Source organism: Megascapheus bottae, chromosome 27, assembly GCF_031878675.1.
Source record: "Megascapheus bottae isolate mThoBot1 chromosome 27, mThoBot2.hap1, whole genome shotgun sequence".
Lineage (NCBI taxonomy): Eukaryota > Metazoa > Chordata > Mammalia > Rodentia > Geomyidae > Megascapheus > Megascapheus bottae.
Window position 1 is genome coordinate 3,815,987 of NC_143535.1, and position 18,328 is coordinate 3,834,314.

The window sequence follows — 18,328 nt, forward strand, 5'->3', positions numbered from 1 at the left end:
ACTCAGAGAGTGGTGTCTGGGTCCCCTCGTCCCTTGTGACACGACAATAAAAGTATCTTTTAGTCACACCTGTAACCCTCGTCTCTCCATGTCCCGGACCACTGTGCTCCCAGAATCCTCTTGGATGCCCGTTTGTCGCTGGACCTCTCTGAACTTAACCTCTGCTCCCCATTCTAATACTGGGGTGGGCACCATTAAAATCTCTTGGAATAGTTCTTACAATCTGGATTTTATTCAATGAAATAAACACTTAATTACAAACATCTGCTTTAGCCCAAATTCTAATTACTTAATCTTGCCATCTGTAATTTTAATGATTTCCCACAATTTTTGTTCTTTGCGGCATGATTAATGGCAATGGCACATGAAGCTACAGGGTATGTGTCTCCCCTCCCAGCATCCTCTCTGCTTGCTTTGTCTCAGCTGCCGGCCACCTGGCAGGTCCCCCTGGGCGGGTGCCTTCCCAGGCTACCTTCCGTCCAGTGCCCCTTCCCTGCCTCTCAGCTGGGCTTCCTATTCCACAAGAGTCACCCAGAGTACTGGGGCCTCACATACAGGGAGGAGAATTCAGGGGTGGGGAAAGGATGAGGGATGTGGAGGGTAGGGGAGAGAATGAGTGAGCAAGCCCGGTTCCTGTCAACATGCCACCTGCAGGCACAGAAGAGCACTAAAGCTGCTGGGCCGCGGGTACAGAAGGGGCAGAGCCTGTGCCACCGAGGAAGGGCTGGCTGCAGCCTCTGTACATGTGTGATGGGGAGAGAAACCAGGCTGGGTTTTCCTGGAACTGACTGTAACTTCCAGGCTTCCTTTGTCTTGAAAGAGCTGGGACTACTGCTGGGCTACCAGTGGGCATTTCTCTCCTCCAGAGGTAAGCCGCCAGAGTGAACAGCTCCTGTCACTGCTGGGACTTCCCTTCCCTCCCCTGCTCTGGAGGTGATGGGTGGCCAACCCCTCCCTTCCCCAGAATCCAGGCCAGAAGTTATTGGAGGCAGCGAGTCAGATTTAGGCTCAAATCCCAGCGGGTTTTAACCTGGTGCCCCTCAAATGCTGTGGAACCCAGCAGGGCCTTAGTTTCCTCACTGCCCCCCGCCTCCCCCCCTCACAAAAAAGACAGCAGTCCTTAACCATCGGTTAGGACACCATAACAAGAAAAGAAGTGCAAGTGGTGATTGCATGGTGCCCTACGGCTGTCTTCCACTCTGTGCCAGAACAGCATTTGCAGACAAGACTCCTACACAAGAAAGAGCACACTTCTTCTGATTGGCGAGGGGACCCCCAGCATCTCCCAGGCCGATGCGCCCTCCCTCCCCACCAGGAAGGACCCCACAGTGGCCCAAAGTCCCCTTGTCTCAAACACCTCTGAGGCAGGAGTGTGGGAAGTGGGAGAGCAGATCAGGGCCAGCTTGCTGTTTTCTCAGCTACTCTAAGTGGCTTCCACGCCAGGGAAGTCGCTGAACGGAAAAGATGTTTTCGCTGGGCCCTCTTCAAATCTCTCCCTTTCGAATCTGATACAACCACCTTGGGCTCCAGAGAAGAGAAGAGTAACTTACAAGCATCTTGAATGGGAGGCGAACTGCCCCTCATCTTAAAGGAAATAGCTGAAAACTCTGGGGACCACCTGCCAGGTGCCTAGTGGAAAAGCAGTTACCCCATCTCTGGAACTCTTCCAGAGACAAAGACCGGGCTACTGGCCCAGCATCCAATACCGACAACTTGGGACTTTTCTCACTTCCTGCTACCCAACCTGAAGCCAATGTCTGTACCCTGCAAGATGGCTGAGGATGTACTGAAGTGCCGCCTGCCCTCAGCTGCCATGGAGTAACTCTCCTCCCTCAGCCTTCACCGTGTCTATTTGGCATATGGGGGTCAGGTGGCCGGACCTAACAAGATGCCTGAATTTTGGGCCTGGGTTCCAACAACCCCAGTGTCATTCATGATGAGGCAGTGCAGATCTCTGACCCATCCAGAAGTCTTCTCTGCTCCCTGCTCATGGTCTCGTGCAGAAGAAATGAGCAGCAAGCCACAGGCCTGCAAAAGCTTAACGACAGGGACATGTTCTGCAAAGTGTGTCATTAGTCAAGTGCATCCTTTTGCAAATGTCACTAAGTGCACTTACACAATCTGACACAGCAACGAAGTCATTGAGCAATACATTTTTATGGGCCCACTGCTGGGTGGGTGATCTGTGGTGGACCAAGGCATCTTAATGTGGTGTTACTTCCCTACCTTCTAGAGTACTTCCCCTGGCCTCTGCAGTCCTAGAAACTTCTAGAAACCTTCCCAGACCCACAACTCTAGGGGCCACTCTCCTAGATGAGGCAGTACAGCAAGCTTCCTCAAAGGATGGTGACTTTGGCCCTGCCTGATGGGTCCCCATCTGTCACCTCGCTCTGTAGTCACACATTCAGGATCTTTACCATGTGATTTTGTATCTTTCCCTTTAAAGGGTGGATTATATTTCCTCACTGACTGATTATGTACTTGCATTGGCCAAGCAAATGAGGTGAAAGAAGTCAGAGTGGCCTGTCATGGGGTCCTAGAGCTAAGTCATCTGTGTGTCTCTAGTTTCTTTGCTGGGATGGCACCAGGCTCTAGACACTGCTCGCTACAGTGGAGAAAAGAAAAGAGCTGACCAGGCAAGCTCAGCCTCAACAAGCCAACCTTTTTGTTGCAGACCTTCATCCTTAGCAGATACTCAGAACCACGAGCAAAATAAATGCCCACTGTGAGCTCGTGAGATTTTGTGAGTGGTTATTTGTGTAGTATTAATGCAGCAAAAGCGATCTGATTTATTTACTAATGCCTATTCCAGCATCTGGCACATAGACTGTCAAATAAAGTTGTCCAGTGAATAATGGAAAGTTGAAGATTGGATCTTATCCCCATTTTATCTTCAGGATCATTCTTCCAGAGTGGTCAAGCATAATTAGTCAAACGTTAGAGATAAAGAATCTTAAGACCCCAAAAGGGGAAGGAGGAGGCTCAGACTACTTAAAACCATGCAGCCAGTTGGGCCGGGAGTTTGGCCTAGTGGTAGAGTGCTTTGCCAAGCATGCATGAAGACCCAGGTTCGATTCCTCCATACCACATACATAGAAAAAAAGCCAGAAATGGTGCTGTGGCTCAAGTGGAAGAGCTCTAGCCTTGAGAAAGCCCAAGGACAGTGTCCAGGCCCTGAGTTCAAGGCTCAGGACTGGCAAAACAAACAAACAACAGGTGGCCAGAAATTTGTGAGGCTGGTATTTGGTCCAGGCCCCATATCCCAAGGCCTGTATTCTTTCCAGCAAATGGCCACAGCTACAGCTGCTCTTGCAGCTGTGTGAGAGGCCCCATCCAGTCCAGTGTGGGTCCCTGAAAGGAGTTCACTAGCCGGGACAGCATGAGCATCAGTGGCAGGACAAAACCAAAGTCACAACAAGAGGGCGTCTCATTTCACCAGGCCAGGCACCACACGTATCCACTGTGGGAAGATGCTCTCCTCACAGCCAGTCTCTCAAGCCAGTCAGCGCCCCATTAGACTTTGAGAATGGCCGCTACAACTTCTGACTTGCCTAGGGGAGTGGGCGCGCCTGTGGGTGGTGAGCCCGGAGCCTGCACATGACACTGGGCTGGAGGCCAGGTCATGAGGGCCAGCCACAGGATTCCAGCCCAGCCCTCACGTCCTTCCTGTGACCTCTCACCTGCACCAGGTTTAGAACAGCTTGCAGCAGGCACACCAACCTTCCTCAGCCCCCTTCTCCATGCTAACTCTTTGGAAAGAAGAGCACTGGATGAGGAGTCAAGAGTCTTATAACTTATTTTCACTCAGCAAAAGGCTCCCCACTTCCCCACCCCTAGTCCCAGCCCGTGCCTCTGCTTCCTGGTCTGTAAACGACAAAGCAGATCTACTCTGAAAGGCCTTGTATCGATTTTAATTAGGACTGAGACTGGGACTTAAACCCAGTAGCTGCTGCTTTCCCTCCCATGTCTAGCGCTCTACCAACTTAAAGACCCTTTAATAGAGAGACTTCAATAATAAACTCAGGTGCTTCTCAGCAATGGACATGACATTACTAATGACAACTGGCTGCCATCACACAGTTCTCTCACCATTGTCGTCATCATCATCGCCATCATCATCATCATTATCACTATTTGGTAGTACTAGGGTTTGAACTCAGAGCCTTGCACTTGCTAGGCACGCACTCTATCACTTAAATTAGTCTACCGGCCCTTTCTCTGTTGGCTAATGTCAAGAGAGGGTCTCACTTTATGCTCAGGTCAGCTTGGACCACAATCTTACCTGTATTTCCCACCCAGATGGAATCATGGCTTGCACTAAGAGGCCTAGCCATTGGTTGAAACGGACTCTCACAAATGATTTTGCCTGGGCTGGCTCCGAACTGTAATTCTCCAGATGTCCTCAGTGTCCTCGTGACCCCCTTAGTGTTCTGAGCTCATTACTCCCAGATCTTCCTCCCACACCCCCTGTACTTCCCTTCTGAGCCAGGACGTAGAAGGTAAGGCCTGTTGCCGAGTGGCCAGCCCACAGAGAATATGTGGAGAGGCCCAGGGGGCTCTAAGGAAGGTGCTCTGGTGGAGGCGGGGTGCACTTACCGCAGGCCCCGTGAAGGGCACATGGTCACAGTTCTCCTGCCAGGATTGGTTGAGGCTCTGAGCAAACTCTTGGAAGAAAGCATGGGATTGGTTGAAAATGGAAAATCCCAGGATGTTGACACGATCATCCACAAGGCTGTCCATTCTCTGAAGTGAGAACTCCTGGAAAGACGCAGCGATCAGAAACAGAGAACGTGGTTAGAGAGGAGGATCGAGTGAATGGCAATGACGAAGTGTACCTGGGTGCCCGGCTCCATCCAAAGCACACAGGCGCTGTGCGGGACCTCAGGGGAACAGAAATGGCAGGGAGCAGTTCCCCTGGGCCCTCTCAGTGTCAGGGTGCAGGGCTGAAGAACAGAAGTAAGGAGAGCAGCCTGGGGAAGCACGGGGGGCGTGGGCCTGGTGGAGGTGGGATGTGTCCACTGAAGGCCTAGCAGTGGCGCCACGAGTAACCTGGAGGCTGTGGCAGCATTTTCCTGGCTCAGGCCATCTTTCACAGACTGAAGTCACATCTGCCACGTGCTCCCGCTAAGTGACAGATGACAGGTGCCTTGGGCTTGCTTCCTGGCCAGGTAGAACACTGTTCTCCTTCAGGCAGCCTCCTGTCCTTAAGACTGTGTTCCTGGCATCTGTGGTGGCTCCCCACTGCCTTCCCCCCTTGCTCAGAACCCGGCCCTCCTCGGCTCTGCCTGGAACGCTGGACTTACAAAGACTCCTTTGGAGCCTCTGACCCCTGACACAGTGGAGTTGGACGAGGATGAAGTGTATTTTGGATGCTGTCACACTCGCATGAGGGGAACACGGACGTGCCAGGGAATGTGTTGATTCTTAAGCTGATATTATGTCCTGCCTCTCTCACAGGACAGCTGCCCTCCCACTGTGGGCTACCAGCACGAATGAAGGGGCAGATGGCTAATGAGAAGAAATCCAGTTGGTGAGACCGAGATGCCGGGGGCACAGAGCCAGGCTGCTGTGGAGAAACCAACAGGCCTCAATGGCCATGGATGGTGGGGACTGGAAAACATCTTTCTGGGGTGGGCAGGGCTACAGGCTCATGTCTGTGCTTATTCCCACACACAGAGCGGGATGGATGGCGGCCTGTGGTCGCGAAGCCTGGGGCCTCTTGGATGTGCAGAACCACTAGAAGAGACCTTGAGTGGATAAGGTCTTTCTCAACTGGATACACGAGCATCCACGGGGTCTTTAACCTCACCGGGCTTCAGATGCACACTTTGCTAAGTGGAAGCAGAAATATTAGCAACCCGCTGTGTCATTTCAAAGAACCAGTGAGAGCTACGTGATGGCTCGTCTTCTCTGGTGAATGAGGAGGAGTCAGTCTGTGACAGTTAATGAAACATTCCCTCAGGACCTGGGCAGACTCTGGCCCTCTCCCTTAGTTCCACTGGTCTTAGAAACTCGAGTTCGGAAGGTATTTCCTTCACTGCGTGTTCGGCGGAGCCAGGAGGAATGTGGTCACTGCAGGCACTTAGAGACAGTCTGTCCAGAAGCCGGCCAGTCTGTCTTCCTGCCTTTCAATTCCCACCTTCTTATCCCGCAACTCTAGCCTACTTTCAAAGGCCTCTTTAGATAAAAAGCTTCCAGGATCTTCCTTTGTGGCTCGTTCTATTTATGACGGCTCATGAGAGGGCTTGTGGAAGGACAAGAAAGGGGATGGCACTTTCTTTTGCTGCAATTGCCCAGGACACTCTAGGAGTCTACTCTCCAAGCATTCTTACAGTTAGGAAATTCTTTATGTCTAAACTTAGGCTCTCCTGCTGCTACTGAAGTCTATTTTCTAAAAGAATATGAGAAACATCTAACCAGCAGTAGTCTATGTATAGTAAAAACCTTCTCAGCCAGCATTTCCCACGGTGTGGTCCTCCAAGCTTTCTAGGAGATGGCAACAGAACGTTCGTGAAAACACAGCTCCATTCTCAAATAAGGTTAGGAACTATTTGCATACTATATATTTTTTTCTTTTCAAGACTCATGTCCACTTGCACATTAAAGGTGGAAAGAATTCCTGCAGTGAAGAGGCTTGTTTACATTTTACTTAATCCTAAACTTTCCAAATGTATTGACCTTGCTCTATATCCCCTCCCCCAATGTCTTGAATGTCTTATAGTAGCACAGTGGCTCCATGGCAGAGTGCCTGTCTAGCAAGCATGAGGCTCTGAGTTCAAATCCCAATGCCGCAAAAAGTTGTGTGTGTGTGTGTGTGTGTGTGTGTGTGTGTGTGTGTGTGTGTGTGCATGCATGCTTGTGCACATAATGCTTTTTAAGGACCTAGTATCTAGAGCTAAGGGCCAGGTCATAGCTACCTGTGAATACAGGGTGCTGTTACCTTGGAATGAAGGAATGCATTCTGGGTAATATTCTGAGGACTATGCAGATCCGTCACCACAGCTGGCATCCCTCAGCTAGGCGCTGAAGCTAGGTACAAGCTCTGGCTTACACACAAGCCACCGTTCACTGACTGGCTGCAGGGTCTTTCCACAGATCTCTTTGCTCACTGGGGCCAGGAGAGAAAGACCAGCTGGGAGAAGGGAGATGAGCTGGGATGGGCCCCAGAGAGGTGGTGGTGCTGGAGGGAGAAAAGGGGAAGAGCAAGGAAAAGAGGGGGAATGGGTGGCCACCGTGGCGGAAGAGGGTAGCCAGTCCCATGCCACACACTCTCCAAACCTCATGAAACACACCATGCCGGCACCAGGTGTTTGGGTGAGCAGATGGGCAGGTTCACTCTCTGACACAATGGTCCCAGGTGAGACTGGGCAGAACAGCGGCCCTCCTTCTCGAGGAGTGGAGAGCTGGGCTGGGTGTCAAGTCCCTGTCAGAGTCTATTGGGGCATCTACCCAGTGTCACACCAGACAAGATTGGTTGAATAGTGATTTAAGTCTAAGAGCAATTAACACAGATGCTCCTCCCACTGGCTTCAAGGAGAAAAGCAAGACACCAAAGCGCAGGCCCAGCCAGTATCCTCGAGTTTTATCAATCTCCTAACCTGAGCTACAAGGAAAGTGGCATTCTGGTCTTGTTCCTCCTGCCCATCTGTCCCTTCCTATCTGTATTCCAGACCTAGGAAATAGGTCTCCTAATTTTTCTCCTAGACAAATAACACTAGACATGTCATAGGCGGCCCAGCTCCCATCTTTTCAAACTCTGCACCCAGTCGATCGCCTAGCACTCACGCTCCTTCCTTCCTCCCTAACCCTTCCTCCTCTCCCCTCTGCAGTGATCAGTGATCCAGTCTCTGGTCTCAGGACTTGTGGCCACTCCTTTCTGATGACGGTGCTAACAGACCTTACTGGCACCGTGCAGGGGGTGATTTCATCAGGAAACAGCAGTGTGTATTAGAATGAATACAGGGGATAAGGAAGCGCTGGGTTCAAAGTCTGTCTGAGCCACGGATCCCATGAGGTGATCTGGGGCCGGGCTCTGATTGAAATGTAGAGATAACAGAATCTACCTGGCAGGGTATTAGACAGAACTGAAAAGGTACACAGAGGGCCCTCGGGACCTGAGAGTTCTCTAGTCTCCAAGTCCAGTCCTACCTCTGTGCAGCAGGGATTGGCCAGGAGCGCCAAGCAGCCTCTTAGTCCTCGTTTCCAGGTCAAGAGAGTCAAAGGGGGTCTATCCTGACCCAAAGGCTTCTCTTCCTCCCTCTCTTTTCCCTCACCCTGGAAGAAACTATTCTTAGCTACTGGTCAAATAAGTCACTATTTGTGTCAAGACAAGAAGGCCAGGGTTCAAGTTCATGGTCTCTTAGCCATCAATAACAATAACCAAGCAGCAATAGTAATAACTACTACGAGGTACTTCACGCTAGCTGTGCTCCAGGCAGCCCATCTCCATTCATGCACCTAGCAACCCAGGGGCAGGGGACATGCAGGAGGTGACACTCCCATTCTATACCAGTAGGATGGAGACAGGCACAGGTGCTCTCCCAAGGTCATGTGGCTACCAGAAATGGGGTCTAACCCTGACCCGCTGACTGGAAAAACAAAAACAAAAACAATGCTCTGTGCTTGGGTTCCATTTACCTTTCTCTGGACTGGGAAGTAGTATGGGTTCCCTGGGATTCATAATACACGTTTTTGTTTTAAAAAATAAAACAAAAGTAAATAAGGTAGGGGAAATAATACTTCATAGACCTGTTGTGAGATTCAGAGGGGATGGCAGGAAAGTTCCGTGCATCTTGGAGGAGGCATACAGGCTCCCCGAGTTCTGGGTATTTTTAGAAGTTGCAATAAACCCACTCAAGGACTTCATTCCTCTACGGGCTTTCAGGCACCATTAAAAGGCAATGGGGAAGAAGGGACGCTGCTGTGAAGGTGGCCTCCTTCTGCTGCTGCTGCTGCTGCTTCCACTTCTGCAAAAGGCTATTTGCTCTAGCTAATCCGAGAGTCTGAGCCGCTCCCTTCTTCTGGGTTTACAAGCAACCTCCCAAGAGAATCATCCAACAGATCTAGGGCCTCTGGACCTTCCCCCAGCTGAGGCACCTGGACCCGCTGTGCTGTGAGTGCCTTTACTTCAGAGCTGGCTCTGCATCTCACTAGTTGTACCTGAAATACCAACTACTCAGGAGGTAGAAGTAGGAGGATCACGGCCCCAGGCCTACCTGGGCAAAAACATGAGACCCTATCTGGAGAACTCTGGACCTAGCGGTCTTGCTTGCCTTTTCCCCTCAAGGATGGCACTCTACCACTTGGGCCACATCTTCACTAGCAGTATTTGACTGGTTAACTAAAGAATCTCATAGACTTTTCTGCCAAGCTGGCTTTGAACGGTGCTCCTTAAGATCTCAGCTTCCTGAGTAGCTGGGCACCAGTGCCCAGAGAGGCTTAGTAGAAGCGTGTCCATCTCTGTCAGTGCCTTAACAGCAGAGCTCCATGTCTCTGCTGCTTACCTAGGTCTCAGCCTCTGGTCCTCTGTCCCATGCTCCACCTCTGGCCTCTAAACCACCCCAACCACAAGCATTACTCTTGAAGTGTTCATCTGCTCTCCCTTTATTCACAGCTATGAAGCACTCTGCTATTCTCTGGATTTCCCAGGCCATACCCAGCTGTTTTAGTCACAGCTCCATTTGGTAGAAGAAGGAATTCAGTTCCCAGTCCTTGGCATGGGAGGATCTGACCATCTTCTGCACCCCTGCCTCCCTGCTGTCTGCTCAGCACCAGGCAAGGCCCCCTCTGCAGAGACACGGTACAATGCCTATCTCCCACTGCGGTGGCTCAAAACACTCGAACCCCAGGAATCCTGAGAACACCAGGGATTCCAGCTCCTAAGCTCCTATTATGAAGTGAAGGAGACCGTTACGATTATACTACTACTCCATTTGAACTCCTTACTCCCCACCTGTGAATGTCACCACCACCCACTGCCTAGAATTTGGAACACATCTTCCATTCCCCCACCATCCACATCTCATCCGCAGACGGCTGCCACCATGCCCTTTCTCATTCGTTGTCCTTTGAGAATATTCTCTCTCTCCCTTCCCTCTCCTGCTCTGGCTCAAACTAGGCATCCACTCTACCACTTTGCCATTTTTGCTTTGTTTTTTAGCCCAGGCAGGCTTGGCACCACAGTCCTCTGGTTTTACCTCCTGCGTAGCTGGTGTTTCAGGCAGAAGCCTACATCCCCAGCTTACTTTTGAATTCGTTTGGATCTTGCTAATTTTTTGCTTGAGCTATTTTTGAATCACCATCATCTTGTCACTCTCACAAGTGGCTAGGATCACAGATGTAAGCCACCACACCTAGACAACATTCTTCTGTATCTCCTGACTTCATCCCTGCCCTCTGCCCCCATCACCTCTAGCCCAGGACTCATCATTACTAGTCTGTTTCTGGACTACAGTGAGGAGGAGGAAATGGTTTCCCTTTCTCTGGCAATTCAACAATTTCTTCCACCATGCTACCAGCAGAGAGATGTTTCTAAATTCTAAACCCTAATCATGAACTTCCAGTCACACCCAACCCAAACCTGCTTGTCCACAGGTCAAACGCAAACTCCTCAGCTGGACATCAAGTCTTTCCATGACACCATCTACCTTTCCTTGCTCTCCCTCCAGCCTCCTCTGCCACCTCAGCCAGGGAGAACCCTGCCTCTGCTGCACACTCGTCATGGCTTCGAGCCTTCTGCCAGGCGGGCTTGTCACAAGCCACCACTCCAAGAGTGGGTGACAATCAAAGTGAACGCATTTGCATTGTATCAGCATCTGCTCTGATGTGCTGCACACAGAGAGAAGTCAGTGATGTTGAGTGAATGAGTTTTGGAAGGGGTCATCCATCAGAATGGCCCTCATCTCACACAGGCATCCGCACCTTTAAGATTTCCTGAGGTTCTCCTTTATAGACACGGTCCATCCGTTCCTCCTGCGAGCCTCATGCATGGCAGAAGCCAGATCCCAGACCCTCCTCTTGGCAAAGCCTGAGAGCCACCGGAGGCCCAGAATTTCCTGGGCACCTCTGCATCCCCTCCCTCCTCCAGAGTTCACCCAACGGTGGTACCTGTCAGTCTATTTATCTGCATCAAAGCCTATGCTCTCTGCAGGCTGAAGATTGCTTTTTGTGTAATAGGTCTTTGAAGACAGTAGCAGCTGCGAGGCTAATTCATACCTGTCAGTAAGCTCTATTTAATGGGAGATTTGGTTCTAAACCTCTCTGCGCCTGGCTCTCCTGAATTCTTCTCCCGGCATGCTTCCTATTCATTCATTCCTGTGACCCGAACATGCATATCTATTCTTCCCAGGAACTCTGTCCTTTCTCTGCTCTGCTTGCCCCATGTGAGTCCACAAACAAGACTTCAAAGGCAGAGCACATTCTATCTGGCTCACTGCTCAGTCTCTGGCATCATACGTGGTGCTGGTGCTTAGCAAGTGCTCAAGGTACATTCATTAAGTGAATTAATGATCTCCCGCTATCAACACCAGGGTGGACTCATCTTTGCAAGACTATTCAGTCCCTCACTCCCATGAAGAGGAAGGCACGGGCCGGGAGACCCCTCCCACTGCCTCCGCAGCAGCTGTGACGGCCTTCATTTTGCATTTAGGAGACTCTTCTCTATCTCTGAGCACTAACTAAGTAGCTGTTAAATATGTCATTAACTATGCAGCTGAAATCTCCAAGAGAGAAACGGGCATTAGAGATGGTGTGGACACCTCGCGCTTCCGTCTCTGGGGCCGAGGGAGAGTGAGTGCTTTTCTGCAGGCTTGCTTGGTCCATGCGGTATTGATGTGTTACCAGGAAGGTTCTTCACACTCGGGACCCACCGAGCAGGGCTCTCACCTCCACCCCAGAAGGTGAGTCCACCCCTTTCTGGTCCCAACACATCGGAGATGCCCAAGGCACCTGATATCTCCCAGGGGAACAGGAGTCACTGAGGAGCATCAACCATTTCTGCCTCCTCACTGGCTTTGTCCGCCCCGTCTCTCAGCAGGCTCTACTGGACTCTCTGATGGTTCCCATAGCAGAAGCACGCATCACCCACTGACATTGCTCATCTGTTCCTGGCTGCTCTGCTTCTTCCCTTCGCTCACTTGATATATTTGTGTCCCTGTGGGGCACAAGAAACTCGATGATGGGCAGGTCCTGTCCTCAAGGTGCTGATTTGGTGGGAACCCTGGAGAGTACTAAGCAAAAGGCACTAGATGCACATCAGAGGTGGCTCCTGCTGTCAGAATCGCTGAGCTGTAAGCAGAAGGCTGGACAATCGATGGGCAGGAATGAGCCAGGTGAAGGGGGCAGGGTGGGGACACATACAGCAGGCAGCCCATACAGAGCAAGAGAGAGAGGGAGGGAAGGAGGGAGAGAAAATGGGGGGAGGGATTCCAGTACTGCAAGTGGCTTGTGCTGGCTGGGAAGTGCCTGGAGTTCCAGTGCCACGGGCGATGGAGAGTGAGGCTGCGGGAAGCCAAAGGGCAAGTTCCTCAGAGGCTGTGCATAAGTGGTCAGTTGAGGTTTTATCCTCAGGGCAACAGGGCCCCTGAGGGTTCCTAAGCAAGAGAGCAACACGATGAGAAATGGTTTTATCTTCCAGCCAAGGTAAAAGGCCCAGCTCCGGGATTTGAGGAACAGTGTCTACTGGGTGGCTTACAGTGGGGTCTGTGCGGGGTTTTCTGTGGGACGGTGCGTGCTTACCACTAGGCCGAGAACATGAGCTGTCGGCACAGGGAGTCAGGGTGGGGGCGCCCTGATGAGGACTAATTGAGCTGTGGGTGACTTTGACACTGAGTGGATCCTGATGCTGGAGAAGCTGAATTGCTTCCTAATAACAGCACTTGCTACTCCTAATGGTGCTTGTAATACAATAGCACTTACAATGTAATAATAATAATAATAATATGATTTGCCATAATGTCTTTTGTTCTCATTCCTCCCATGCTTCCTAAACATTTATTACATCCCAGATGTCCCTCTCTGCAGGGCCCCCGTATCTCGGGGCACAGAACACCCCAGGTGCGGTCTCTGAAGGTTCAGTTTATAGCTCCCGAATGGGGGCCAGGGCTGGCACCCAGCTAGAGCCACTGATCTTGGTAGGTTACCCAGGGATTTTTCTCCACTGCCTTCTTGCTAGTTCCATGGTGACATCTCTCTCTGTCTACCCTTTCACCAGGTGGTGGAGGGGGAAGTACAAGAAATAAATGTTTACACAGGTGTCATATTTGGTAGGTGTGATTCTAAAATGGCACTTCCCTGAAGGGTGTGCAACTACAATGAGTTTTACTTCTGTGATCAGGTTATGCTACATGGCACATTTGACTTTAAAGATTACCCTGGCAGGCCTGCCCTGGCAGAGCTCACATGGCTGGTTGCTGGATAGGACGTCAGAGTGATCTGGAGAGTGGAGAGACAGCCCTGCAGGGAGAGCCACTGTTGAAGCACCAGAGCAGACGTGAGAGCAGTCTCTAAGCCATGAGCCAGCAAGAAACCAGAGATGTCAGCTCTATGGCTTCAACAAAATGAATTCTGCTCATGGCAGGATTAAGCTGGGAGAGAAGTCAGGGCACCTTGATTTCAGCCGAGCAGAGCCCACTCATGCCGAGGAGAATTACGACCGTCAGAACTCAGAGCTAATAAATGCTGCCATTTGAAGCGGCTAGCATCCCGGCAATTTGTTATACAGCAATAGAAACAGAAGGTAACACCGAAAGCTGTAAAGATTGGTTTGATAAGGGCAAGGTGTGGGCTGGGAGAAGGCAAATTTTCTCACTTACCAGGTGGTTGGTTGGAGAATCTTCCACAAAGCTCATAAACATCTCTGAAGCCCGCTCTCCCACTTTGTAAGACTGAGACTACCTACTAGGATTATTTTGAAGCTTAAAGACCTTGAGTTACAGGTGCTGGAACCAGTGGCAACACTGTAGAAATGCATCTGTTTCTACTAAAGGACTCTCTTGATTGTGGACAAGTGCAAACTGTCCTGAACTAGGAGACAGAGGAAAGGCATTGGCATGTCCGGGTGAATAATGGGACTTCTGAATCTTTAAGGACTTTGTGACAGAGATCCAAGCCATCCCCTTCCTCTCTGAAGCTCCATCAAACAGACGGCCTGGGCAGAGGGGACATTTCCATTGTGTTTCCACAGATACCAAGCCAGGACGATCCCCAGAGCCTGATTCCTAATTCGATTTATTTCCCACATACAGCCTGATGCACTTTGTTTCCCATACACCTAGGCACAGGAAGATGTGCGTGCCCACACACGTGTGTGCTTGTGCCATGCACCAAAGCAGATACAAGAAGGAAGTTCCACCTTCCATTAACTGGCTGATACCCAAATACCTCAGACTTGACCCTGGGAACATGTTGGTCAAATGCCATCAAAGGGCTTGTTTGATAATTGGTTTCTCCAATGTACAGCCATTCCCTCTGCCTTGGGCCTCTGCACCCCACTGGAGCCTCCTTGACTTGTGACGTCAAGGTCAGTGGCTTGGCAGGCTTGGGAGGGGTCTTTGGGATAGCTGACACCACACTTGATCCTCGCCCCCCATCCAGTCCCCGGCTCATCAGTGTCTGCAGACACATTCTTGCCGTGGGCAGAGAGCAGGTGAGGGGAATGCATGCACTGGCTCATGGGAAGTTCTCCCAGGCTTCAAGGGGTGGGAGTGACCAGAGAAGTCCTCAGCCCAGGGTGCAGGGTGACTGTGTGACTGTGTGACCCAAGACTCGACCTGGTAGCACGTCAGGACAGCCTCTCTTGGGGACGTGGTATTTACACAGCATCTGAAAGATGGATAAGGCTGGCTTGCCAAAGAAAGATGCAGAATAGGATGGTAGTATCCTTACTTCCTCCCAGACTCCACACCATCTGCCCCAGGACGCCTTTCTGTAATAATTTTAGCAATTTTAATTACTTATACCTAATCTCTCTGATCAATCTATAGGAAAATATAAACAGGCTCAGGTTTGTTTGACAAGAAAATGAACCCAGAAGAGGAAGATGGACTGCATCTACCCACTCCACAAGCAGGAAATCCTTCCAGGAGCCAGTGGGTCATCCGCCATGTCTGGGAAATATTTCCAGCCCCAACACCTTGGGAACTGGCATGCCCCTAGCCACAAGAAACATAAACCCTGCCCAAGGCCACAAAGACTTTCAGATAGCCCCTAGTGCAGCATCTAATACACAGATGAAGAATGGAAGCTCAGCAAGAAGATGGCATAAACCGGCTAAGCTAACTGCCAAGGTCGCGAGCTGGATCCCTATCTGGAGTAAGAGACAAAGGCTTCATGGACTTGGGTGTGCACCCCTTACAGTGGCAGTGGCTCCTCTGCCAGAGCTGCTGGAGGCGTACCGGAGACAAGCACTGCGGAGCACATACTGCAGAGCCTGGTACCGGAGGAGGCGTTCCCCAGATATCAACTCTGGCGATTGTGGTGTTAATGGTGTATGTGAGGGGCCAGGGCTTGAGGCGATGGCAGTGACTTCATCATCAGTCCAGGACCTTGGCCTCTAGGATGAGGCCTGCTGGGCAGGGTGTGGTGGCAGTGATCTTGGTAAAGATAATGGTAGTGGTGATGGTGGTGATGGTGGTGGTGATGATGGTGATGGTGGTGATGGTGATGGTGGTGGTGATGATGGTGATGGTAGTAATGGTGGTGGTGGTGATGATGGTGGTAGTGGTGGTGATGGTGATGGTGATAGTGGTGGTGGTGATGGTGGTGGTGGTGGTGGTGATGGTGGTGGTGGTGATGGTGGTGGTGGTGGTGATGATGGTGGTGGTAATGGTGGTGATGATGATGGTGATAGTGGTGGTGTTGAAGGTGGTGGAGGTGATGATGATGGTGGTGGTGTTGAAGGTGGTGGAGGTGATGATGATGGTGGTGGTGGTGATGGTGGTGGTGGTGATGGTGGTGATGGTGGTGGTGGTGATGGTGATAGTGGTGGTGTTGAAGGTGGTGGAGGTGATGATGATGGTGGTGGTGATGGTGGTGGTGGTGGTGGTGGTGGTGGTGATGGTGATGATGGTGGTGGTGATGATGGTGATGGTAGTAATGGTGGTGGTGGTGATGATGGTGGTGGTAATGGTGGTGATGGTGATGGTGATAGTGGTGGTGGTGATGGTGGTGGAGGTGATGATGATGGTGGAGGTGGTGATGATGGTGGTGGTGGTGATGGTGGTGGAGGTGATGATGATGGTGGAGGTGGTGATGATGGTGGTGGTGGTGATGGTGGTGGAGGTGATGATGATGGTGGTGGTGATGGTGGTGGTGGTGGTGGTGGTGGTGATGGTGATGGTGATGATGGTGGTGGTGATGATGGTGATGGTGGTAATGGTGGAGGTGGTGATGATGGTGGTGGTGGTGATGGTGGTGGAGGTGATGATGATGGTGGTAATGGTGGAGGTGGTGATGATGGTGGTGGTGATGGTGGTGGTGATGATGGTGATGGTGGTAATGGTGGAGGTGGTGATGATGGTGGTGGTGATGGTGGTGGAGGTGGTGATGATGGTGGTGGTAATGGTGGTGATGGTGATGGTGATAGTGGTGGTGTTGAAGGTGGTGGAGGTGATGATGATGGTGGTGGTGATGGTGGTGGTGGTGGTGGTGGTGATGGTGGTGGTGGTGATGGTGATGGTGATGATGGTGGTGGTGATGGTGGTGGTGGTGGTAGTGGTGGAGGTGATGATGATGGTGGAGGTGATGGTGGTGGTGTTGGCGGTGGTGGTAGTGGCGGTTGGCAGTGATGGCGGTGGTGCAGTGGAGGTGGTTATCCTGTGCTAACAGTGGTGGCAGTTATCCTGGTGGCAGCATGCAGCTACCCAAGCTCCCTGCAAGTCCACAGGCAGCCTACCGTCCTGCTGGTTCCAGTGCCCGGTGATTCCCTACGTTTCCTCCACACCCTGTGACGTCTGGACTTTTCCCCTGAAATCTCCACATTTCTTTCCACCCTGGTAAAAAGCTCCCTCCTCTGGCACGCTGCCCTATCTGTGGCCTTCAACAATAGATCAAGGTGGTATTATCTTTTCTATTAGGCAGTGATTGCCACTCTCCCTGGCTTCATTAGTAGCTGGATAATCCCTCCAGATTTATTAGTGCAAATGGAGCTTTCTCCTTCACCTCGTCAGACAGCACTGGCCATTTCTGCTGTCTCTGTGGCAGACAGGGTTTCGCCCCATGGCCCTTAATTCTTCCCGTCTTCCATCAAGACTTCATCAGTCTTGCAGGGCAGTTTCCCTGGGCCTGACTTGGAGGCCAGAGGCCAGAAACCAGAGACTGTCTTGAAGAACAGTTCCTGAAGCAGAACAATCCTAGTATATCCCTCACGATTCTGTGCATGCACAGAGTGAGAGTTCTCCAGGCGCAGAGGCTTGGGTTATACACAAGTTGATGATTCCATAACCAAGTACGAGCCCTCACTCCTAGGCTCTCTTCCCTGTATCCCCCATGGCCCAGGGAGGCCATGGCCCTCGCCTGGCTGCCCACTCTTGGACAGAGACAAACTGCCTCCACAGGCTCAGATGAATGAGCAGCTGAAAGTTAGATTCGTGATGGATCAGTGTATCTCAGCTTCTGTGATGGGTCACTGACTGATCGAATCCAGAGCAGTTGGCCCAATCCATTTGTGACAGGTGAATCAATGAATCAATGAGCGATTAGAATGCCTGCCAGGAATGGAGGCCTAGGTCTGGTCAAATGTTCAGTAATTACCAAAATAAAGAAGCCAGGCAAGAGTAGATTTAGCCATGCACATTAACCAAACCACCTAATTCTGCTTAGTCTCTAGACACAAACCAAGCAGCATATAGGAGTCACAAGGTATTACATACAAGGCAGCAAAATGTGCATCACTCGTTCTTTTTAACTCACAAGAAGCCACAAGAAAAAAAAGACCTTGTATTAAACATGTATTGTGAGCTAATAACTCTCCTAAGGCAGATACTACTAGTGCCTACTTACACAAGAGGGCACCAAGTCTCCAGGAGGTTAGGGAATCACCAAGCATCACAAAGCCAGTGACCACTCAAACCAGAACGCTAAGTCCCATCTACCCTATACCAAGATCTGGTGTGCATTCCAGAACTTCAGGTCAATCTTCAAAAAGCAGTGATCTGGGAACCCACTTCATTGGACAGCAGACTTCAGAGAGAAGGGCAACTTTCTGGAATCTCATCACTACTCCAGAATAAAAAGGACACCCTGTTTTTAAAACCTGTTTCCTGAGGTCCTTCCTGCTCTGAACCAATGGTCCTCATATGTCACAAAACCTTTCGCCTTTCTTGACCATTTC

The 18,328-nt window shown here is 50.9% G+C and overlaps 1 protein-coding gene across 3 annotated transcripts in view; it reads right to left on the minus strand.

The window, feature by feature from the left end:
* The window catches only part of Grik4 (glutamate ionotropic receptor kainate type subunit 4), a 289,257-nt gene that overhangs the window by 75,639 nt on the left and 195,290 nt on the right, over positions 1–18,328 (minus strand). For all 3 annotated transcript variants that reach the window (XM_090319318.1, XM_090319317.1, XM_090319316.1), the window contains exon 9: positions 4,597–4,758. In XM_090319318.1, coding sequence (XP_090175444.1) covers positions 4,597–4,758 — 162 coding nt within the window. The remainder of the gene's footprint in view (positions 1–4,596; positions 4,759–18,328) is intronic.